At 48.6% G+C, this 24,645-nt stretch overlaps 2 protein-coding genes and 1 pseudogene across 7 annotated transcripts in view; 2 read left to right on the forward strand and 1 right to left on the reverse strand.

Annotated features, from left to right (window-relative positions):
• The window catches only part of ARMH3 (armadillo like helical domain containing 3), a 177,780-nt gene extending 174,686 nt beyond the window's left edge, over window positions 1-3,094 (reverse strand). For 4 of the 6 annotated variants that reach the window (XR_009733794.1, XM_061403220.1, XM_061403215.1 and 1 more), the window contains exon 1: window positions 3,010-3,094. The gene's annotated coding sequence lies outside the window, so the exon portion shown is untranslated. Of the gene's footprint in view, window positions 1-420; window positions 572-2,601; window positions 2,692-3,009 lie in introns of those variants that run through there. The other 2 variants (XM_061403216.1, XM_061403218.1) reach the window with 2 other exon arrangements.
• A 2,411-nt stretch (window positions 3,095-5,505) lies between these two features.
• HPS6 (HPS6 biogenesis of lysosomal organelles complex 2 subunit 3) lies at window positions 5,506-8,655 on the forward strand. The gene has a single exon (XM_061403212.1). It carries the CDS (start codon window positions 5,663-5,665, stop codon window positions 8,066-8,068), a length of 2,406 nt encoding a protein of 801 aa, XP_061259196.1. The 5' UTR covers window positions 5,506-5,662; the 3' UTR covers window positions 8,069-8,655.
• A 1,322-nt stretch (window positions 8,656-9,977) lies between these two features.
• On the forward strand, window positions 9,978-14,519 carry LOC133239089 (large ribosomal subunit protein eL32-like; annotated as a pseudogene).
• The last annotated feature ends 10,126 nt before the right edge of the window (window positions 14,520-24,645 follow it).

Raw genomic sequence — 24,645 nt, forward strand, 5'->3', positions numbered from 1 at the left:
CACGAGCCACTATGGGGCAGCATCTGTATCTTGTGTGTGTTGCTATGCTCTGTACAGTGTTTACCTCAGAATGGGTGTCTAGCTGACACTTGAAAGTGGAATTAACTCAGGGACTTGCCCAAGACTAAGCAGCAAGTGGCGAAACCACGATTTCCCCAATCTCTACTCTGGGTTATCGGTCGTAGTCATACCTACTAGAAATGAACTAGCTCCATAGAAGAGAATTCAATCTGGTCCCATCAGAATCTACTAAGTCTGCCTACTTTCACAAATTAGTAATAGAGATGAAGAGGTTTAAACAAACATGACTATCTCAGGTTCCCTTTTAAATGATTTTACATAAGAAGGAATGCACTTATACCTTCAGGAGGAACCAACTTCAAACTGACAGGATTTCAGGAAACTGTGATTGAAAATCACCTTTTTCTGACAGCTCCCAGGATGAGAATTCATTGTACAATCCTCTTCTCAAGAGCAGGAGCTCTTGTAAATTAATATTGTCTATCTCCTGCTCAAGCCCTGAACTTCCTCAAGCAGCACAACGTCACTCACACCTTTTTCATCTCCTTTCCTGTTGAACAATACAAGCCTCATGAATACCACCCAAGCATAAAATGAAAATTATAAGACAGGCTCCCATAATCTTCTTAAAGGAAGGCACAAAAGGTAACAGCAACCTAGCAAAGTAAATTGATCTCCTGTTAGCTCAACAACTAACACTTACCGAGACGTTATAATAACATGAACATGGTCTAAGGGGAAAAGGACACAAAATTAGAAGTATGGTCCCTGCCTTGAGATGCTCACTATTAAGTGAAAGAAGTGCCTATTCAAATAATTCCTTATAAAGAAACAGACATTATTTTCCCAGGAGTTTTTTCATGTATGTCCTTCCTCCAAGCTACCGCCAAAATATCAAGCTCACCAGGCCTCCTTATTTCCAGCTGCCTACTAACATGTCCATGGGTATATTCCACAATCAATTTGATCTCAGCATACCAGACTATCTCCACTATACCTTTTCCAAAGCCACCCAACCCTTTAAAAAATCTGCTCTACTTTTTCTAATCCATATCCTGGTCAATGAAATTCCCATTTACTCAATTTCTCAAATTAGAAAGCTTAGCCCACTGTCTCTCCCTAAAACAGTCACTAGGTCCTATTGCAGCTATCTCAGAAATACTTCTAAAATCCATTCCCCCTCCTCTTCATTCCCACTGCCACACTTGTCTCACTGCCTCATTTCTCCATTACTTTAATCTGCACTTCTGTCACTCCTTAACATTAAAAAGTTTCAATGGCTCCCGGCTCTTTTCAGTCTCGCCTCCAGACAATTTCCCCACCACACGTTCTGTTTCAGACAAATTTCTGACACTTAAACGTCATGCTATTTTCTTTCCTGACTGTTACCATGTCTTTGCTCATGCTGTTGTCTCCAACTGGGATGTCTTTCCTTACTTGCACAAGTTCCTACTCATTTTCCAACACCCAACTCAAATACTTCCTCCCTGCAGATTCCCCTGACTCTCCAGGCAATGGTAATATTTCCTTCACACCAAACAAATTCCTTTAAATGGATATGTAACACGCAGCACTACAACTTTCATGTGAATATGTCTCTCTGATGTTCTTGAGGAAAGATAGACATCTTTTTTTTTTAAAGTAAGAAGTGGATTTATCTTGAGAAACACACTCCACAGACAGTGTGGGCCATCTCCGAAGGCAAGAGGCCTGATACTCATATATCTAACCCCAGAGCCAGTTACATACGTGCTCCATGAATGTGTGTTGAATAGAGTTCACCCTCATATATCCTGGATCAATTTGGTATTTGGTTAGTTTCCCCAAATTCTATGGATTTCGGAACTTGGCTCTATATAAAAGTCTAACTTTCCTAACACTGCTTTGAGTTTTCATGAGGTTTTATTATTACTATTCAAATGTCTAACGAGTATATATGCCTAAACATCCTATGAAAATACCTTAAAGGCTCCCCTGTTCGCTAAGGAAAGAATGAGAGTACTCGTTCACAATCCTAACAAGAATAATCATCCTTTCTTCTAGACTGATCCTATATCTGGAAAAGCCCTCACACAGGAGGTATTGTACACACAAGACCAACGGAAGGCACACCGAAAACAATTCCAATTAACTTGAGCTAAATTAACAGCAGACACAAACCCTATTTGCCCTCCTTTACAAAGTCAGTGAGAGTACTAGCAAACAAACAGCTCTCACTACACGCAAAACTTTTCCTGGAGAGGAGGAACTGGGGCAGGTCAGATGATCCACATTTACTCGGCCCTGCCCAAGCCTCTACTTCTCCACGTCGAGAGGCAGCACTCCTCAGCCTCCCATAGTTCTCCTTCCCCAAGGAACCAGCTTTTATTTCCTGTTTCTTCCCTACACCTTACTGGGAACAGGTTCGTTTCCCTGGTTCACAACTAGAGAGAAAACATGGTAGCTTTGTGTGAAGGGTGGGCTGGAGCTCGACGGTCAGAGACTGCAAAGGACAGGATGGAGCCCTTCCGGGACACCTGAACACACCGGCACACAGGGCTTCCTCTAGCCCTTCTCCGGGGTCTTACTCCGCGCCCTCACCTCAGGGCCAGGATGGGCTGAACGCCACTCGGGTGGGAACAACCCGGGAGAAAAGCTCTCAAGGTAGCCTGAGGAGTCCGGGTCAGCCTCGTGCCGAGGTCAAAGGTCAGCGCCTCGGCTGCCAAGAGAGCCCACCAGGGACCCGAAGCGGAACTGTAGAGTAGAGGGACCGGCTGCTGGATGAGCGCTCAGCTTCTCGCTCCGCTCCGCCGTTCGGGGCCCACCCTCCCCGCCGCACGCAGCCTCCGCCCGCCTCAGCAGCTGCCCTGCCTCCCTCCCTCTCCCCGCGTCGTCCCCCTGGCGAGCGCAGGCCCCGCCCCCAGGGCCGCCTCAGGGCCAAGGCCTAGTATGGCAGGACCCGCAGAGGTTGGCCAGGTTCGGAAACCTGCCCGGGCCGGCAACGCTTACCGGGCCCCTGACTCCTCCTCCACCACCCGCGCCGCTCCCGGGTCCGCTCGCTCCCGACACCACCGACTCCGCCGCTGCTCCGGGCTCACGGACGCGCTCCCGACCTCCCCCGACCCTTCCCCCCAGCCCGTCGTGTCCCGCTGGGTCCTAAAGCCTGCTGCTGATAGGTTCGCCGGCGCCCGCTGCCTGAGGCTGGCTTGGACCACGATTCCCAGCAAGCATCACAAAGACTACGTTTCCCGAAATGCACCGCGAGAAAGAAATTAGCAAAAGGAACCTGTATCAGGAGTCTACTGGATACAAGTTGAATTACCAGTTTCTTTAAATATGGCAAATTCTGAAATCGGCAAATTTGGGGAGGAAGATGATGTTTCAGTTCAGTTCAGTTCAGTCGCTCAGTCGTGTCCGACTCTTTGCGACCCCATGAATCGCAGCATGCCAAGCCTCCCTATCCATCACCAACTCCCAGAGTTCACTCAGACTCACGTCCATCGAGTCAGTGATGCCATCCAGCCATCTCATCCTCTGTCGTCCCCTTCTCCTCCTGCCCCCAATCCCTCCCAGCATCAGAGTCTTTTCCACTGAGTCAACTCTTCGCATGAGGTGGCCAAAGTACTGGAGTTTCAGCTTTAGCATCAGTCCTTCCAAAGAAATCCGAGGGCTGATCTCCTTCAGAATGGACTGGTTGGATCTCCTTGCAGTCCAAGGGACTCTCAAGAGTCTTCTCCAACACCACAGTTCAAAAGCATCAATTCTTTGGTGCTCAGCCTTCTTCACAGTCCAACTCTCACATCCATACATGACCACAGGAAAAACCATAGCCTTGACTAGACGTACCTTTGTTGGCAAAGTAATGTCTCTGCTTTTGAATATGCCATCTAGGTTGGTCATAACTTTCCTTCCAAGGATGTCTATTAAACATCCAGGCAAAAGTATTTAGTAGACATTTGGATACCTTCTGTTGGAACTCTGCAGAGATATCTTGGCTGTAGATAAATATTTTGGAGCCATTGTCCTAGTGGTAATGGTTCAAGCCACAAGAAGGAAAGAAATGGTCTAGGAAGAGGGTTAAAAAAAAAAGTAATAATGGGGGGGGCAGAGAGAAAAGGACCCCAAACAGAACTTAAAACCAGCATTTAAAGGATGGTGGAGAAAGAGGAACCAATGACAAAGTTCTAAAGATAGTACTATCTGAAAAGGAGGGAAATTAGAGTGGGAAAAAATGCTGTGGAAACTACAGGAGAGACTTTCAGTAAGGCAGTTGTCAAATGTTTCAAAGAGAAAAAGAAATTAAAATACCTTGGAGACCTCAGGAAAATCTGCTTCTCATGAGTAGTGGTTTGAGAAATGAATGGAAGAAGAGAAAGTAGAGACAACAAATGCTAAATCTGCAAGAAACTTGACTGTGAAGGGAGAGGGAGTAATCGAGGTGACAGTTTCGGGAGATAAGAATGAAAGAGTGGCTTCCAAAACAGGACAAACTGGGGAGTGTTTCTATGCTGAGAGCTGCTGCTGCTGCTAAGTTGCTTCAGTCATTTCTGACTCTGTGCGACCCACCAGGCTCCTCTATCCACAGGATTCTCTAGGCAAGAATACTGGAGTGGGTTGCCATTTCCTTCTCCATGCTGAGAGCAAGAGGACAAAATGAGGCTGATGGAACAGATATGGATGCAATTCTCAGGGAAGTTGTGTGGAAAAGGAGGGAGGGGAAAGGCTCATGAAAGAGGGACTGGACTTGGAGGACAGAAGAATACTACAGCACCTGAGAAGGCAATCTGGGGTGGAGAGAACTCTTGCATGTCAATTTGTAGGTGCTGAGGAGATTACACACAGAATCAGTACCATTAAAGTATGTTTTAATTTTGTTTTCTAGCAAAATATTACTTTGGATGGGTTGTTGATAAAATGGTTTGGTGCAATGACCCTAGACCCAGATTGTGTGTGGTTGAAATCCTACCTCTATCTCTACTGCTTAATAGCTGTGTGATCTTGGTCAATGTACTTTATCTCTCTGTGGTTCATTTCCCTCATCTTTAAAAGGGGGTGGGGGTCACAGTACGTTCTAAGAAAGTACTAGCTGTTGTTTTTTCCACTAGACTGTCATTCCATGAAGCTGAGGTTTTCTCTTTTGTTTAGGGTTGTCTCCCCAGGGCCAGGCACTTTGTAGGTGCTCAATAAAAAATTTCATGAATAAATTGGAATAAGAGAGCGTGGCTTGGAGGGAAGGGAAGCGTTGGGAGTTGGATGCTGAAAGGGCTGGAATGTGGATTCTTTAGTCAGACTCTGGGCCACTCCCCGGTTTCTTGGGGCCTGAGACAGCCGGCCTCCGAAGCGTACCCGTGGTTGGCGAGGTCGGAGGCTCTGAGACCATTGGGTACTCTCGCGGCTCCTCCCACAGCTATGCCCCGGTAGCCTCCCCGCCCCTTCATGGGCGGTGTTATGCCGGCAGGGCGTAAAACAGGCGCAGGTCTCAAGCTAGCCGTGAGGGGCGGGGCTGGGCGGGGCTGAGTCTTAGCCCGGCCTTGGCTCGCCTAGTCGACCCGGGACGGAAGTCTCAACCCCATCCTCGACTTCCCGCGGGAACCCGGGACTGAGAGACGGGCTTTACCCTACGGTGCGGCGGGCCTCGGCGTGCTCCGGCGCGGGGGACACTATGAAGCGTGCGGGGACTCTGCGCCTGCTCTCAGATCTGAGCACCTTCAGCGGCGCGGCCCGGCTCCGGGAGTTGCTAGCCGGGGACCCAGCCGTCCGAGTTCGCTGCAGCCCAGACGGCCGCCACCTACTGTTGCTGCGACCTCCGGGGTCACCAGCCCCGCAACTGCTGGTCGCGGTGCGTGGACCCGGTGAGGAACTGGAAAGTGCCTGGCCGCCTGGCCAGCCCTCACCGCTAGACGCCTTCCTCCTGCCGTGGCGGGCGCGATCGGCGCTAGTCCTAGTGTGGGAGAGTGGCCTACTCGAGGTGTGGGGCTCGGGGGTGGGGCCCGGCTGGCGGCTGCTGCAGAGCACCGAGCTGTGTCCTGGAGGTGGAGCCCGTGTGGTAGCCGCGGCGGCGCCCCGAGGCCGCCTGGTGTGGTGCGAGGAGCGGCCCGCCGGCACTGAGGGCCAATTAGGGCCTCCTGCAGTGGCTTTTAGCCATTGTGTGTGCGTCAGGACCCTTGAGCCCAGCGGGGAGGCCGGCACCAACCTGGGCAGCACGCACATACTGTTGCACCACTGCCCCGCTTTCGGGCTGCTGACCTCCCGCAAGGACCTCTTCCTGGTGCCCACTGCCACCACCTGGCCTGGCTTGGGTCATATTCTGCTCATCTGGAGCCCAAGCAAGGGCAAGGTAGTGGTGGCTGCCCCATGTCTTGGCCTCTCCCACAGTAAAAGCCTGAATCCTGGAAGAGGGGACACATGGGACTTCAGGACCCTGCTCCGAGGCCTTCCTGGACTGCTGTCCCCCAGGCAGCCATTGACTGTACATACCTGGGCCCCAACTCCCCAGGGCCTGATGTGGCTTGACTTCAGGGGCACTGTGAGCCTGGTACAGCCCCACGGTGGCTCCCGGACTGTTGGCACCCTGCAGGAGGCACCTGCCAGCCTCGCAGGGTCTGCAGCACTGGGCACATTTCATGGCACTCTGGCCTGTGTGCTGGGCTCCACATTGGAACTGCTGGACATGGGCAGTGGGCAGCTGCTGGAGAGGAAGATCCTGAGTACAGACCGAGTACATCTGTTGGAACCCCCCGCCCCTGGCATGGAAGATCAGGAAGAGCTGGAGACTCGAGGGGGTCTTCGTTTACTTTCAGCTGTGGGTCTGTTTCAAGTAGGCTGGAAAACCCCACAAAGCCTTGAGCTGCCTTCAGCTGAAGATATGGTGTTTGAGGAGGCCTGCAAATACTACCAGCGACGGAGCCTGCGGGGTGCCCAGCTCACCCCAGAGGAACTGCGACACAACAGCATATTCCGAGCACCTCAGGCCCTGGCATCCATCCTCCAGGGCCATGTGTCCCCATCAGCACTGTTGACCACACTGAGGGCCGAGCTTCGGGATTACCGGGGCTTAGAACAGCTCAAAGCCCAGCTAGTGGCTGGGGACGAGGAAGAGGCTGGCTGGACTGAGCTAGCAGAGCACGAAGTGGCACGGCTGCTGAGGACTGACTTGATGGGAGACCAGCTGGCCCAGCTCAACACCATTTTCCAAGCCCTCCCTACAGCAGCCTGGGGTGCCATCCTCAGGGTCCTGCAGCTCCAGCCAGATGGCAATGGCCATCTAAGGTCCCAAGCTCCCCCGGATGTGTGGAAGAAGGTACTGGGGGTTACAGCAGCTGGAAAAGAACCACCCAATGGCATACTGCCCCCCTTTGAACTCCTGTGCCAGTGCCTCTGCCGGCTGGAGCCACAATGGCTGCCACCCTTTGTGGAGCTGGCCCAGCAACAGGGGGGGCCTGGCTGGGGGGCAGGAGGCCCAGGGCTGCCCCTCTATCGCCGAGCCCTGGCAGTACTAGGTGAGGAGGGGACTAGGCCTGAAGCACTGGAGCTAGATCTACTCTTGGGCAGTGGGCGGCCCAAAGCTGTGCTTCAAGCTGTGGGGCAGCTGGTGCAAAAGGAACAATGGGAACGGGCTTTAGAGGCTGGCCTGGCTCTCAGCCCCTCTAGCCCCCTGCTTCGAAGTGAGATCTTCAAACTGCTGTTGGCCGAATTTGCCCGGCATCGCCGGCTTGATGCTCACCTCCCCCTCCTTTGCCGCCTGTGCCCACCAGACCTAGCTCCAGCTGAACTCCTGCTTCTACTGCGGACATACCTCCCAGATGAGTTGGAGCCCCCTGCCCCATTCCCTGAGCCTGGGGCAGAGCCCCCTCTCACTGTGGGCTTGCTCAGAGCCCTGCTGAAGCAGACTGGGACTCAAGGACGAGCCTCTGGCCCAGTTCTAAGCTTATATGAGGACATTCTATGGGACCCAGACACTCCACCCCCCACCCCACCTCGGGTGTCAGCCCTCCAGGCATCAGACCACCCAGGCCTTGAGGCCTGGGCACCATCTGGACAGGGTCTCTATGTGACTGACACAGGCTGAAAATTGTCTCTGGGACACAGTGATCAGGGAAAGGTGCCTAGGAGTTAGAGGAGCCAGAGTGGGACCTCTTCCCACTTCCTCTTCCTAGCAGTTTATATATATATATATAAAATGGTACAATAAACTTGTTTGGTTTTTGTCCTTAGTTTTCCGTCTTGGCGCAAAGGTTCTAAAACTCATAGAATTTCCTGAGTGATATGCGTGAAGGAAGTGTCTCTGTTATAACAAACCCCTTTATATCAAACCTGCATTTATACTAATAAGGTAAACTTATACTGCTACTAAAAGTGGGGACCCCTAGCATCAGGATAAGGGCTGGTCAGTAGAAATACCAAGTGGTGAAAGGGTTGAAAGCTTTAGCCCATCCTCAGCCTCCTGGGAGGGGAATGGGACTAGAGATTAAGCTCTATAAAAACTCCTGAACAGGGAAATTTGATGAACTGGCTTGGTGAACACATTAAGGTGCTGGAACAATGATGCACCCAGAGAGAGCATGGAAGCCCCATGCACATCCCCCACACAGTTCTTTGCCCTGTGCATCTCTTCCATCTGGCAGTTGTATCCTTTAATAAACCTGTAAACGTTAAGTATTTTCCTGGGTTTTCTTAGCCATTCTAGCAAATGGTCAAACCAATTTATAGCATGAAAGTGAAAGTAAAAGTTGCTCAGTCGTGTCCGACTCTGCAACCCCATGGAATAGTCATGGAATTCAGGTCAGAATACTGGAGTAGGTAGCCATTCCCTTCTCCAGGGGATCTTCCCAACCCAGGGATCAAACCCAGGTCTCCCACATTGCAGGTGGATTCTTTACCAGCTGAGCCACCAGGGAAGCCCGATTTATAGTATGGGAACTCCCAATTTATAGCCAGCCAGTCAGAAGTATCAGTGGCTTGTGACTGGCACTGGAAGTGAAGGTGGTCTTGTGGAATTGAGCCCTTAACCTGTGGGGCCTATGCTAACTCCATGTAGTTAGTATCAGAGCCGAATTGACTTGCAGGACACCCAGTTGATGTCCACAGAGAACTGATGGTTGGTGTTGGAAAACACAGTTGGTGTGGTTTTGAACAGCTAAGGGCCTCATAGAGTTGGTCATAGAGGGAGTGGTTGAATCTGAACTGTTGGCTAAAGTGGCCACTTCCAATAATGAAAATATTAATAATTAACATTTATGAGTACTCTGCTAGTCTTTAAATAGTCCGTCTTTTATGTTTCTAATAACCCCATCAAGAAAGTACTAATCCCCATTTTACAGATGAGGAAACAGAGATTTAGAAAGACTACTTGACCAGGGTCAGTCAACTGGAAAATAGGAGCTCTAAGATTTGAACCACCTTACTGTATAGCCCTACAGTCGGACACAAAGAGTCGGACATGACTGAGCGAATTCACTCACTCACTCACTCATGTACTCACTGTATAGCCCTACAGCTGATGCTGGCTTGGGCTTGAATGTACTTCTCATTCCTGGCTCATTCTTCCTCTAGCCTGTTGTGAGGAGGGGGATTTGCCAAGGTTCATGCTTCCTTTCCCCAAGACCCTTCTGTTCCTAAGTAGGAATTGTGGTAGGCCCTGGGGCCATGCTTGTCCTCCCTAGGATTCCTGGAGCAGCCACTGGTTAAGGGGAAGGTTGACCACAAACAGGAGAGCTGGCTGCAGAGACCTCTGGCTTAGTAACAAAAGTCACTGGAGCAGGGTTGCTTGGAGGCTGACTGCCTAAACCAAGAAACAAGAGCATCTCCAGCACAGATTTCTGAGCCTCTGGATTTAGTCAGCAGGACCCCCTTTGAAGAGGCCTTGGCCCTCTACCCGCTGCTACCCAAGGGACTCCTCAGCTGGGTTCTGGGCTTAGGGTAGGACTCTGGGTGCTGCAACTCAGCATCATCCCAGACTCCCCAAGCATCCCTTGTCCATGGCTTGGGCCCAAGGTAAGGACTGCCACTTGGCTTTGCGCTCAGCCAGTACCTGCAGTAGCTCAATGTTAAAGAATCCGCCTGCCAATGCGGAAGGTGCAAGTTCAATCCCTGGGTCAGGAAGATCCTCTAGAGAAGGGCATGGCAACCTACTCCAGTATTCTTGCCAGGAGAATCCCCACAGACAGAGGAACCTGGCAGGCTACAGCCCATAGGAGCGTAAAGAGTCAGACACGACTGAGGCGAATTAGCATTTAGTACACACACAAGTAGGGGAGCCACCCAGCCTGGCAGCTCTAAGGGGAGCAGTTGGACTTAGATGGGAACTTCCACCTGCTCTTAAAGACTTGCTGCTTGACTGCTCTTGTCCTTGCTCATGCCCCAGCTCCAATGAGTGGGGTGAAGCAACCCCCAACCTTGTCTCAGGACTTTGGAGAACAGTTCAGGGATGCAAATATTGTGTGACTGGGTTCTGGTGGAGTGTGCAAGAGGACCATCAGAAAGTTGGCCCCTGAGGCAGAGGGCTACAGGTAGGTGGGTGGAGAGAGGGGAGTTCCCTGGTGGACCAGTGACTGGGACTCCACACTCCCAATACAGGGGGCCTGGATTCAATCCCTGATCAGGGAACTGGATCTCACAAGCTGTAACACTTCACATGCCACAACACTAAGACCCAGCGCAGTCAAAATTTAAAAAAAGTAGAGTCCTTCGGAGAAGGCAATGGCACCCCACTCCAGTACTCTTGCCTGGAAAATTCCATGGGCGGAGGAGCCTGGTAGGCTGCAGTCCATGGGGTCACTAAGAGTCGGACATGACTGAGCGACTTCACTTTCACTTTTCACTTTCATGTATTGGAGAAGGAAATGGCAACCCACTCCAATGTTCTTGCCTGGAGAATCCCAGGGACGGCGGAGCCTGGTGGGCTGCCGTCTATGGGGTCGCACAGAGTCGGACACAACTGAAGTGACTTAGCAGCAGCAGAAAGAGTCCTTAGATAGGGATACTGGGACATGGGGGATTTAGGAGCTGAGGTCCTTCATCTTGGGTGCCTGGGTAAAGGGGGAAATTCTGGGGCTGAAGGTTTTACAGGTGGCTTAGTAGTTAAGAATCCCCCTGTCAAGCAAGAGACATCCAGGTTCAATCCCTGGGTCAAGAAGATGCCCTAGAGAAGGAAATGGCAACCCACTCCAGTATTCTTGCCTGGAGAATCCCATGGACAGAGGAGCCTGGCAGGCTAAATCCATGGGGTCACAAAAGAGAAGAGTCAGACTTGACTTAGTGATTAAACACAACAACAACAAGGTCCCTGGACAGGAGGTGGCAGGAAGGCCTGAGGCCCCTGGGGAGGTGAAGAGGAGGCTCCTAGGCCAGTGAGTAGTCATGTTTCCACAGGTGTGCCTCATCTCTGGAGCTCCCTCAAGGTCACTTGGCTGTAGTCTCTGGAAAACTTGAAGGTGAAACTAAGTTAGGCAAGACCAGAATGCAGTCTGGGCAAAGGAGAGGAAGCAAATCCTGAGGCTCCTCTATCTGCACATACTCCCATGGAGCCCAGTCCTCCCTTTTTCATCTCCCTAGTGCCTACCCACTTTTCCATTGCCTCACCAGGGGGTTTACTGTTTAGATACAGACCACAGCTTCTGGACCACCCCGTGACTGGAACACAGGACTACAGCAACCCAAGTCTTCTCCAACCTGCCAAGTTCAAAGATCAAATCCCACCCCTTTCTCTGCATGTGGCCTGTAAGAAAATGGTGGCCAGAGTAGGCAGTATCCAAACCACTCAATTTTCCTCCCATTCCCTGACCCAGCCACACTTTCCCTGCATGGTCAGGGAAAGAGAAGGAGTCAGACCTGGGGAGGAGGCAGCTGTAGACCCCCAGCTCCATAGGGAGCCACCTGAGGCTGGAATGCCTGGCACCCGCACTACCCTGGAAAAAGGGGAAGACAAATCCTCACGTGGCTCCCCAGGGCCCCACTCAGTCTCTTCTTAGGCACAGGCTCCCCCTGGTGGTTATTCTCATCATTGCCAGCTCCACTCATTTCCTTTGCCACCTGCTGCTGCTGCTGCTAACTCACTTCAGTCATGTCCGACTCTGTGTGACCCCATAGACATCAGCCCACCAGGCTCTCCTGCCCATGGGATTCTCCAGGCAAGAACACTGGAGTGGGTTGCCATTTCCTTCTCCAATGCATAAAGTGAAAAAGTGAAAGTGAAGTCACTCAGTTGTGTCCGACTCTTAGCGACTCCATGGACTGCAGCCTACCAGGCTCCTCCATCCATGGGATTTTCCAGGCAAGAGTACTGGAGTGGGGTGTCATTGCCTTCTCCTGGGAAGCCTCAAATATGCACACACTTGCCCATTTCTGGAATAACGACTGAGGAAGCCTCTGAAGGTGGTAAATTAAGTTTTTTTTTTTGAGGGCAAGGGAAAAAGAGGAGAATCAGGATAGAATTCAGGGAGCAAAATCATGGGGGAGAGGGGAAGGGATGCTGATCTTGTACTATGACACTGTCCTAGTAGATACTATTCCAGAAGAGGGAGGAACCTGAGCTGCCAGGATGCTTCTTGTCCAGGGTGGAAACTGCCCCAGCTACCAGATTGACCTGGATAATTTCATCCAACCAAAGAGGAAGTTGAGGGCACAGCAGAGTTTTCTCAGAAGGCATAGGGTGGTTGTATTTTATATGAATTTGAAATATAGGAAAAAGATGCCGGATTTTATTCAAAATCAATAAAGTCCACTTTATGCTCAAAATGTGAAATGAAGGTAAATCTTCACAAATATAAAACTTTTTGAGAATCACAATTTCAAAGCTAATGGACCATGTGTGTGAACTGTAAACTGCCATACTGTTACTGCGTGGATCCCCATTTCTGCTGGTAAACAAAAATTCAGGTGGAGAGGGAAGCTGAATCAGGCTGTGAGGTGAGGGCTGAGTGACCAGGGTCCCTCACCAGTTGTGGGTAGAAGCCTTGGGGTGTTTTCTCCTCTAGTTCCCAGAGGCAGAGCCTGGGCCTGCTCCAAAGGTTGCTACACAGGAGCAAGAACAAAGGTGAAGAAAGACAGAGGCAGAGAGATGAGTAAGAGGATGAGGTTGGACCAGGAGAAGAGAGAGAGGAGACGCAGACAGGAAGGGGGAGACGGACCTGGCGGAGGCAAGGAAAGGCTCTCACTCTGGCAGGCAGAAGATGCTAGATGCTCTCAAGATTGACTGCTGCAGGATGGAAGACAGAGCAGAGAGGGGTCCCTTGGGGCCTCTCACCAGAATCATAGCCAGAGCCAGTGGGACAGCTAGTCTAGATTTGGTCTCCCAGAGGTTTCCATTATCTGGGAAATAGAGGAAAAGGGAAGGAATTGTGAAGAGCTGAGGAAGGGTGAACAGGGGGTGGCCTTCACCAAGAATGAGGTCAGTCCACCTCATCTGGGCCTCGCTGAGCTAAAGGTTCTGGGGAAGCAGACTGTCCAGGTCTTTCAGAGGTTTCAGGTCCTCGGGCTTTGGCAACCACTCAGATTCCAAGGCGGCACACAGTCTTCTCACAGTCTGTATTACTTTTGTTTTGTACCCAGGAAAAGTGGGCATTGTCCCACCCTTAACCACACGAGGCTGGCACTAGGAGCAGCCTAGAGCCCCAGCTTTGAAGTTGTGCTTCTCAAAAAGTTTTATATTTGGGAAGATTCGCCTTCATTTTCACATTTTGGGAACAGCTGAGGAGCCATCAGGAAAGCAAGAGGGAGCTCTTCTTCCTGGGTGCTGCCTATGAAGGTGGCAGCCATCTCCTACTTGGCATCCTGGCCACCCTCAGACCCCTCAAGAAGCCCAAGATCATCAAAAAGAGAACCAAGAAGTTCATCTGGCACCAGTCAGGAGGATATGTCAAAATTAAGCAAACTAGGGGAAATCCAGGGGCATCGATACTAGGCTGCACAGGAGATTCAGGGGCCACATCTTGATGCCTAACATTGGTTACGGGCCAACAAGAAAACAAAGCACATGCTGCTCAGTGGCTTCCAGAAGTTTCTGGCCTACAACCTCAAGCAACTTGAGGTGTTGCTAATGTTCAACAAATCTTCCTGTGCCAAAACTGCTCACAATATTTCCTCCAAGAACCGGAGAACCATTGAGGAAAGAACAGCCCAGCTGGCCATCAGAGTCCCCAAGCCTAATGCCAGGCTGCATAGCCAAGAAAATGAGTAGACACCTCGTGCACACATTTTGTTTATATTAATAAAACCCTAAAACTTGGCAAAAAAAAACACACAAAAAACGTAACAATTGTCAGTCTGTCCCAAGTCTGCCCTGCCTCTCCCATCTCTGTGCCCAGCTTCAGTTCCTAATCACCATCCTGTCAAGCCCTGGGCATCTCTTTTCATTCTTCACATCTCTCACACCCCATCTCTCAAAGTAATGGATTCTGAGCTTATGCATATTGATGATCAAATCCACTGAGTCTATCAGTACACTGAAATTCTTAAAAGTTGAATTCAACAAATCTTCTGTATTATAAACTCTGTTGACATCCCAATATTCTCCACCTGGGTGTTCACATCTGGGTGGGGTGGTGGAAATGGAGTAGTAGTACAAAAGAAGGATCTGGGCTGGGGGGTGCCCACCCTACCTGTGCTGCAATGTCTGCGCCTTCTTATCCCCTCTTTCTGGGATGCCATGAAGAGACTGTGGGTCCCTTACTGGTGTTCCAAGTTTCACTAACTCAAAATCCATGCAACTAATTCTAGGAAAGGGGGGGATTAGGAATTGACCCTACTGGGACCTCTTTGACGACTCTTCTAAAAAATCACTCCCTAAAGGGGCTTTTCCTGCATGCAGCTGAGGAAATACAGAGGTGAGAAAAACTAATTGGGAAATGCTCAAAATACAGCCAGCCATGGAGTTAAAGGGAAGATGAATGATTGCCCTAGTTGGTGTCTTCAGGTCAGACCCAAGAGGAGAGGCTATCAGCCCTTTCATTCCATGGACCAGAGTTGGCAGAAGTCCCCCAGCTTTCTGAAATTTTCAAACCTTCCTCAGGCTTTGGCCCTCTTTCCACACAGTGATCAACTGTAAAAACTGTGAAAGGAAAAGGTAGCATGCAATTTTCTTTAGGGAGATCATAACTAAGGGGAGGCAAAGAGACGTGAGGAGAGCTGGTGGCCCCCTTCAGCATCCAGTCTGGAGATGTGAGGATCCCCAGAGATTAAATGGGTAGCAAGCAACCTGAGGCTCTTGCTATTTGTGGAAAAGAAGAAAGAAGGCATGGTAGTACCAACTATAAGGCTCCCAGTTCAGGAAGCAAATCCCCAGAGTGGGAAAGAAACAGACCCAGCTGAATGGCTAGGCCCTTGGAAGTAAGGAAGTAAGGAAGAAACAGGGCTCAGGGAGCTAGCCTGGTTTGATAAAATAAACCCTTCTGGATCTTTTTAACCCTGATGGCTCCCTCAGTATATTAAGACACCTACCATTGTCAGGAACAGTCCTACTTTGTTAATGATCATATAGGAGTTCATTTTCAAAAAAGTATTTAACACTGACATCAGTTAATTAACATATGGGAGCGAGAGGAAGAAAAACCAGGTGGGCGAAGACTAAGACCTTGGGCCTGCCTTGCCTTACGTGCTTCGTGAAGGCAGAAACTCCCCCTCACTCCTTCTCCAAATCCTTGCACACATGGACACAGATGGACACAACACCGTCACCTCATTCTATAAAGAACAATAACCTGGCTGACCCTTTCCTGCCACCAGCGTCTGTGTGCTTTTCTCAGTTTAAAGGCTCTCAGTGATCAGGCTTAAATCAAATTCCCCATCACAAATGGGCTTCTTTAGGAATCCCCTGGTGGTTCAGTGGTTAGGATTCCATCACTGCTGAGGCTGTGGGTTCAGTCTCTGTTCAGGGAACTAAGATCCCGCTGTGCAGGGTGCAGCCAAAAGGAAAAAAGAAAAGAGGGGCTTCTTTAAGTAGGAAGAGATTTGTCCTTTCAGAGTCAATGACTCTCCAAGAATGGGCTTAGATTTCCCTCATCAAAGGAGGCACACGTAGTGGGTTGAATCATGGCCCCCAAAAGATACATCAGAACCCAGAATACCAGAGTACAGAATACCAGAACCCAGGATACCAGATGCAAAAGATACCCAGAACCTCAGAATGTGACCTTATTTGTAAGAAGGGTCCTTGCAGATTTAATTAAGGTAAGGATTTCAAAAGGAGATCGTCCTAGACTAGAGTGGGTCCTAAATCCAAGAATGAATATTCTCATAAGACAGAAAAGGAGACAACACAAAGACACAGGAGGAGAATGTCGTGCGAAGACAGAAGCAGGAGGAGCGCCAAGTGTAGCTGCCTGCGCCCAGAAGCTGGTAAAGAGGCATGGGATGGATTCTCCTCAGAGCTCTCTGGAACAAACCAGCCTTGTGAACATCCTGGTTTTGAACTTCTGACCTCCAGAACTGTGAGAGAACACATTTCTGTTATTTACAGACAAGCTTGTGGTAATTTGTTACTGCAGCCCTGGAACGCTAATACACAGGGAAAGAATGAGGTTGGGTCTTCCTCATCAGGTCTCCCTAAGGACAGGATGTATATCTTGGGCGGAGGCTATCTTTTCTGGGTCAAACTCAGGGTAGCAGTAAAAGGCTAAAGGTTATGGGAGGCTCCCTTACCAGGCTAAGGCTGAGGTCAAGACTCAGGCAATTAACTTGCACTTGCTGGCAGAGCTCCGTGCACTGAAGCGCTGGCCCCTCTTCCTAGTGAGCTGAGAGGCAAGGTCCCCATTGCTTGCAAAACCTTCAACACTTTGGTTGCTAGGAGAGGAGCTGAGAACAATAAACAGGACCCAGGCTCTGGTGTTGATAGTGGGAAGAGGACCTGGCTTTGACCTCAGCCTGGAGAGGAACAGCTCTGCCAGGCCTAGCTGGGGCTACAGTCCTGGAGACTCTGTGGATAACTTCTACCTCTCCTCAATACACACAGACACACACACACACCGAAAGAGCATTTCACACCTCAAAGTACCTCCCTGTCACCTTTCTGTCTGAAGCCCACAGAGCAGCAGTTATGATGCCCATATTACAGAGAAAACTAAGCAGCAAACAGGAAAGCTAGATCCTTGGCTAGCATGTGAAAGACCTGAAACTAGAAAACAGACAGGCCTACAGGCCGTAGGTTAGCACCTTTTCCCCTCCCATGTGGACCTGGGAAACCCCTCTCAGCTCCAGGATAGGTCCCCCAGCCATGAGTGGACTGCCTTAGCAGCAAGAGTTTAGCTTTGTACTTAGGAAACACAGGCATGTGAACAAAAGCCGAAGAGCACTGAAACTTACAAAGCAAAGGAGGTACATATGAAAATATAACATCCTTCCATTTTAACTAGCCCCAACCCTTCAAGAGAGCTGGCCTGCCCTGCTAACAGTTGGGGCATTCCTCCCAATTTTTAGAAGGTTACCTGGAGACACACTGGAAATGAACTCACAAGGATTTAATTCTGCCTTTACCACCTATTGTCTGTGCAACCTTGAATAATTTTCTCAAGCTCTCTGAGCCTCAATGTACTCAGTCATAAAAGAGGAAAAGAAATAGTATCTATATTATAGAACAGTTTTGAGAATTAAAAGAGAGAATGAATATGGAAGAACTTGTAAGATGTAAATTCTATACATATCATTTGGAGGGCACTAATAGTTAGGAACCTTAGGAATCTCTAAGGTCAGTTCCTCTAACTGTTTTACACTGGAGAAAACGGAGGCTCAGAGGATAAATGATGGAAAAAGGGTCACAAAGTAACTAGGACAGAATTATACTATACCAGGAGATGCGATTTTAAAGTGAACACATAGCAGACTTCCCTGGCGGCACAATGGATAAGAATTCACCTGTCAATACAGGGGACACCAGCTGGAGTACTGGTCCAGGAAGATTCTACATGCTGAGGAGGAGTTAAGCCCATTGGCCACAACTACTGAGCCTGAGCTCCAGGGCCCGCACATCACAACAACCAAGCCCAGATGCTGCAACCACTGAAGCCCTCACACCCAGAGTCTGTGCTCCACAACTAGAGAACCCACTGCAATAAGTCCACACACTGTAATGAAGAGTAGCCCCTGCTCACCACAACTCAAGAAAGCCCACACAAAACAATGAAGACCCAGTGCAGCCAAAAATAAATAAATAAAATTATTTAAAAAAAAATAAACATATAGGTCAAAAATTAGATCATGTAGTCAAAACATGAAAATTCTTTCAATCATCTGTAAAATAAGGCAGAGCTGGCCTCTCAGTAAGTCCCACTCAGCCAGTTTGGAACCGATTGCTGTTTCAATGGTTGAGCACCAGATTTGAAAGTTGCCTTGCTTATAAAATCCATGTTGTGTGAAAAATGCTTGAATCATTGAATGCACACTTAGTATAACTGAGGTGCCCTCTCTCTTCTCAACCTGCCAGTTGTTCGAAATGGAATTGTTCTTTGCTGAGTGTAGATGTCTATACTGGTCCTCAGTTAAAATATGTCTACGATCCAGCTCCATAGAGGTGGAAGCAAGATGCAAGCCTCATGGTTGCACCGTCCTCCCAAGCATTTGTTCATCCAGCTAGGGGGGCCTGGCTGCTATCACTGTGGGCTTGCTTCTTGCTGAGCCTGGATTGGGCTGCCTGCCCACGGTCACCCCCCAAAACCTATCTTTCTTACTCTCAATCTGTTCAGAAAAGGATTCCAGCATGGGCTTTTGATGCTGAGATATTGTGATTTATAATAAGAAATGTTTAGTTGGTCTTCATCTCCATTTCTGGCACAGAACTCCTAAAATCCTTGGAGCTTCTTAATTGATAAATCTGTCTAAGAAATGTGTTTTGATATTCATAACAAACCCTCTTTCAACTACTCCAGAGTTTATGTTAATGAAGTGACTTTCAGAAAGTACCTTAAGGTTGGGGCTGGTTGCCAGGGGAACCAACCTAGTGATTAGAGGAATGGAACTTCCAGTTCTACCCCTGACCTCCAGGGAAGGGAGAAGGACTGGAGGTTGAATCCATTGCCAATAGCCAATGATTTAATCAGTCATGTCTATATAATAAAAAAAAAAATTTAGTTGCTCAGCCTGACTCTTTGTGACCCCATGGACTGTGTAGCATGCCAGGTACCTCTGTCCACAGGGATTCTCCAGGCAAGAATACTGCAGTGGGTTGCCATACTTTCCTCCAGGTGATCTCCCCAACCTAAGGATCGAACCCAGGTCTCCTGCAATGCAGGCGGATTCTTTACCATCTGAGCCACTGAAGTCCATGTAATAAGGTTTCCAAAAAACCCCCAAGGGACTGGATTCAGAGACCTCCCAGCTTGGTGAACCAGAATGAATCCACAGGAGAGAAAGCTGGTATACTCCAAACTCCACTGGGAGAGAAGCTCTTGCATTCAGGACCCTCCTAGAACTTTATATATATCTCTTCACCTTTTGTTTATTCATATCCTTTAATATCCTATGTAATAAACTGGTAATCTAGTAAGTAAACTGATTCCCTAAGTTCTCTGAGCCACTCTAGCAAATTAATCAAACCAAGGAGGGGGGTATGGGAATATCCAATCAATAACCAGTCAGTCAGAAGCACAGGTCACAACCTGGACTTATGATTGGCATCCAAAGTGGGACTGAGCTCTTAACTTGCGGGATTGGATGCCATCTCCAGGTAGAAGTGTAGGACACCCCGCTGGTCTGGAAGAATTGCTTTGTGATGTTAAAAAAACATAATGGAGATACCCATGGAGGATGATCCACATGCTGATCCCTAGCGAGGGCCTGAAATCCGGGGAAGACAGGATGATAATTGGCCACCAGTTCCCCAGCCCCTCCTAGTTCCCCAGCCCCTCCTAGTTCCATGCAGGCTGCTTCCATCTTGCCCAGCAGGTTGGATTGGATTTTTCTGATGGTCTCCTTTCCAGGAGATAGTGTTCATATCCGTGTCCTGGGAGTTAGACGGGGCAGGGTCAGGATACCAGGAGTAAGGGAAAATTTGGGGGGAAGAGGGTTTCCTGTCCAGAAATCTCAAGAGAAGGGACAGAGAGATGAGATTGAGTGGGCTGATATCTCACATCTGTGACTGTGATGCCTGGAATCTGACACTCCCATGTGTGACTCAGGCTCTCTGGGAGGCTGGGATTCTGGAGTGGGGGTGGGATCAGAGTCCAGGACTCAGAAATTCCCAGGGGTGGAGGGAGGTTAAGTCCCCTCTGGGCCTGAAGAATGGACTTGAGGAAGGAGAGGAGTCTGTACATGTTATTTCCGAGGGCACTGCTGCTGTAGCAAATGGCCTCCTGCGGCTGCGTACTGTTTATAAGCTGCAGATGTTCCAGCCCCTGGGGAGACCAGGCAGGAGGGAGAGGGGACAAGAACTCAAATGCAGGTCAGAAAGTGCCGAAAGGTTGAGGTCAGTGGAGGATAGTTGGGGGTGTGGAAGTTAGGAGAAGATGGCTGGAGGTGAGGGGTCCGGGATAAAAGAGAAAAATGGAAAACGGGTCAGAGGCAGATGAGAGGAACTAGGGTACAGGCAGGGGCTGGGTTCAGGGAGTTCTATGTAATGAAAGGGGATGTTTCTTGGAGAGATGGGGCCCAGAAGGTGAAAGTGTTCCGGGAAGCACGCTGACTGAAACCACCCATCCTGGCCAGGCTCCCTAGTAACCATTTGCATGAGTTGTTTTACGACAGGAGGTCCAGGTGAGGAACATGGAACTAATAAGCCTCCACCAACCGGAAGAGTTCGGGAAAGGTCAAAAGGAGGCACCACGTGTCCGTCCACCTCGCAGGATCCCTCTCACTAGCATTCGTCTTGGCTGAGCAATGTGTGCGCCACCAGGAAGGACTCTGAGTCAGAATGATTGGGCAAAGACAATCAGGAAACTAATCCCATCTCTGTAAAACTCGAGACTGCAAGCCACATGGCAGAGCAGTTCTTCCTGGGTTCCCTTACCCTATATAGCTCTCCGCCCAGGTGCCCTTTACCAATAAAATCTCTTGCTTTGTCAGCACATGTGTCTCCTAGGACAATTCATTTCCAAGTTTAGACAAGAGCCCAGTTTCGGGCCCTGGAAGGGGTCCCCCTTCCTGCAACAAAAGTGGGGAGCAAGTTGCACAAGGCAAGGAGGGGTTACAGGCTATGATGGGAACTTCCTGAGGAGACCAAAGGTGGCTCCTGACCTGAGGGACTAGCTTTCAGACAAGAGGAGTGGGTATTGGGTAGGGAAAGGGTAACAAACAAGAGGAGCGTGCTCTCGCCCAGCAGGAAGCAGGCAGATATGCGGTGCTGGGAACTGGCCTTTGGAACAAACAGCACCTGCAGAACTCACCTAAGCAGCTGGTGAACTCAGGACAGGAAGGTTACAAGATCGAAGATGAAGGCAAGCACCAGGTACAGTTATGTAGCCAGCCTCACATCTCAAAACCTGGGAGGGGGACCGGAACAAATGTGGTCTTTGGCTTCAGCCAGATATCCAGGTAGCTCTCCATACTGTAGACACATATCCTACTCCCTGTGGGGGGAGGGGAGGGGTAGTGGCAGGGCGGCCTCTGGAGGCCAAACTTGCAAATGGTGCTCCCCTTATCTTCCTGTCATGTCCCACTGGCTGTCCTTGTTTTTTAAGCTCTCACAAATCTGGGTCTAAGTGGTAGAGGAGGCAGAGTGGTGAGACAGAATGGACCCAATTAGCCAGAACCTCCTGGACAATGGGAGAGAAACTCCGCTGTGCCCTCCTTGTGAAGTGAAAGTCTCTCAGTCGTGTCCGACTCTTTGCAACCCAATGGACTATACAATCCATAGAATTGTAAAGGCCAGAATACTGGAGTGGGTAGCCTTTCCCTTCTCCAGGGGATCTTCTCAACCCAGGGATAGAATCCAGGTCTCCTGCATTGCAGGCAAATTCTTTACCAGCTGAGCCACAAGGGAAGCCCGTGCCCTCCTTAGATCATCCAGAAAGCATCCTGATGTACCAACGTGGGACAGGAGGGCTCTGATGGGGTGCTTCAGAGCCTCTCTGCTTTGCAGCTAGGCTGGCCTACTCAATTTACAGTTTCTTAGGTGACTGCAGCCATAAAATTAAAAGCTTTCTTCCTTGGAAGAAAAGCTATGACAAACCTAGACAGCATATTAAAAAGCAGAGACAATACTTTGCCAACAAAGGTCCAGATAGTCAAAGCTGTGGTTTTTTCCAGTAGTCATGTACGGACATCAGAGTTGGACCATGAAGAAAGCTGAGTGCCAAAGATTTGATGATTTTGAACTGTGGTGCTGGAGAAGACTCTTGAGAGTCCCTTGGACAGCAAGGAGATCAAACCAGTCAACCCTAAAGCAAACCAGTCAACCCTAAAGGAAATCAGTCCTGAATATGCATTGGAAGAACTGATGCTGAAGCTGAAGCTCCAATACTTTGGCCACTGATGTGAAGAACTGACTCATTAGAAAAGACCCTGATGCTGGGAAAGATTGAGGGCAGGAGGAGAAGGGGACGACAGACGATGAGATGGTTGGATGACATCACTGACTCAATGGACATGAGTTTGAGCAAGCTCTGGGAGTTGGTGATGGACAGGGAAGCCTGGCGTGCTGCATCCCTGGGGAAGCAAAGAGTCAGACACAACTGGGTGACTGAACTGACCTGAGCTCTTAATGCTCCCATTCCTCCAAACCAATCCTTCCACACCTCCCACTTCAGGATCCCAGCCATTCTCACTCCTGTGGGCTTTGGAGAATCTCCTAGGGTGACCTCCAGGCACTGAGCAGACTAAAAGAGGGGAGATGGAGGTACCATTTCTGGTCTGACTGGTGGCTGGGGACTGAGAAGTCTTAGCCCTACTCCACCTACCCCCACCCATCTCCCAGGGCCTCTGGGCATATCACAAGAGGTAATCTTTACTGAACGTTTACTCTGTGCCAGGCATTTTCCAAATTCTCTGTATCATTTACTCCTAACAATACTTTAAGACAGGTACTAATATTATCCCCATTTTAGAGATGAGGAAACATCTCAAAGAGATTAAATAACTTGTTCAGGATTATCCACTCATCAGTGGTTGGCCCAGGATTCAAAAAAGAAGGTGTCTGTGGCAGGAGCCTGTGCTCTGAACCACTGTGCTGTGATTACTTCAGGGATCCCTATTTTTGTTCATGACATGTGTCCTCTCAGTTCCTCCAAACCTTAATGTTGCCTTCCATCCTTCCCCTCTACTCCCTCCCCATATTCAGTAGGCAGCCAGATTGTATCTGTTCTCTTGCTTCTCTCCCGGTCCCACACATACTCCTTAATTCAGGTCTTTGCTACTTCCCACCAGGATTCCATCTCTTTTATGGTTAGTATTTGTTGTTATAAAGGTAGCATGAGTAGGTTAAAGAAAGTCTGAAAATGGCAAAGAGAAGAAAAATCCACATAGAATGCAATCATCTAATTGTCACCATTATACCTTCTTCCCATTGTATTTTTTTTCCCCAGGCACAGACCTTTTATAGAATTGCAGCCATTTTGTATTATCATTTATAGAATGATAATTTATCATCCTACTTTTTCAGTTAGCACTGATCATAAATGTATTTTTCATTCTTTTAACCTCTTGGTAAGCATCATTTTGATGGCTGTATAGCATTCCTTTGTTAGGATATCCCACAGTTAACCAAGCCATTCTCCTATCCATCACTTTCTGGAGTTTGCAGACTTTTTATAGCTAATGCTGTGAATCCCAGAAACGAAATTAGTGGGTCAAAGGTTGTGCACAATGATACAGGTTGCTTTTCTGAGAGATTAGTTTACTCAAAGTATATGAGATTCTAAGTCTCTTCACATCCTGCCCAGTATTGGGTAGGATCATTGAAAATCTTTGCCTCTTTAGTATGATTCCATTTATATACTTCAAAAAACAGATAAAACCAATCATGGCATTAAAAAATAAGACAGTGGTTATGCTTGGAGAGGGAAAATGATGGGGAAGGGTCATGAGGAAGACTTTAGGTTGCTAGTAATGTTCTACTTCTTGATCTCAGTGCTGGTCCAGTTTGTGTGTTCAGTTGGAGAAAATTTGTAAAGTTGTATTTTTATGATAGGTGTACTTTTCTGTATGTTATACTTCAATGCAAAGTTTACCAAGTACACCAAAAGCACAAGCAACAAAAGAAAAAATAAATAATTTGGACTTCATCAAAGTTTAAAACTTTTCTGCTTCAAAAGACACTGTCAGGAACTTCCCAATGTGGGGTCCCAGGTTTGATCCCTGGTCAGGGAAATAGATCTCACCTGGTGCAACTAAAAATCCTGCATGCCAAATAAAGATCGAAGATCCTGCATGCTGCAACTAAGACCTGGTGCAGCCAAGTAAATAAATATTTTTTTAAAAACACCCTCAAAAAAGCAAAAAGACACCCCACAGAATGGGAGACAACATTTGCAAATAATATATCTGATAAAAGACTTATGTCTATAACATATAAATAATTCTTACAACTCAATAAAATAATCTGAAAAAGAATATATATAATTGAAACACTTGGCTGTACAGTTGAAATTAATACAACATTGTACATTAACTATAACTCAAAAAAAAAATCTCAAGGAATTTTAAAAGGGCAAAAAATCTGAATAGACATTTTTCCAAAGAAAATACTTTACAAATGGCTAATAAAAGATGCTCAGTGTCATTAGTTAT

The sequence above is a fragment of the Bos javanicus genome, chromosome 26 (assembly GCF_032452875.1).
Source record: "Bos javanicus breed banteng chromosome 26, ARS-OSU_banteng_1.0, whole genome shotgun sequence".
NCBI lineage: Eukaryota > Metazoa > Chordata > Mammalia > Artiodactyla > Bovidae > Bos > Bos javanicus.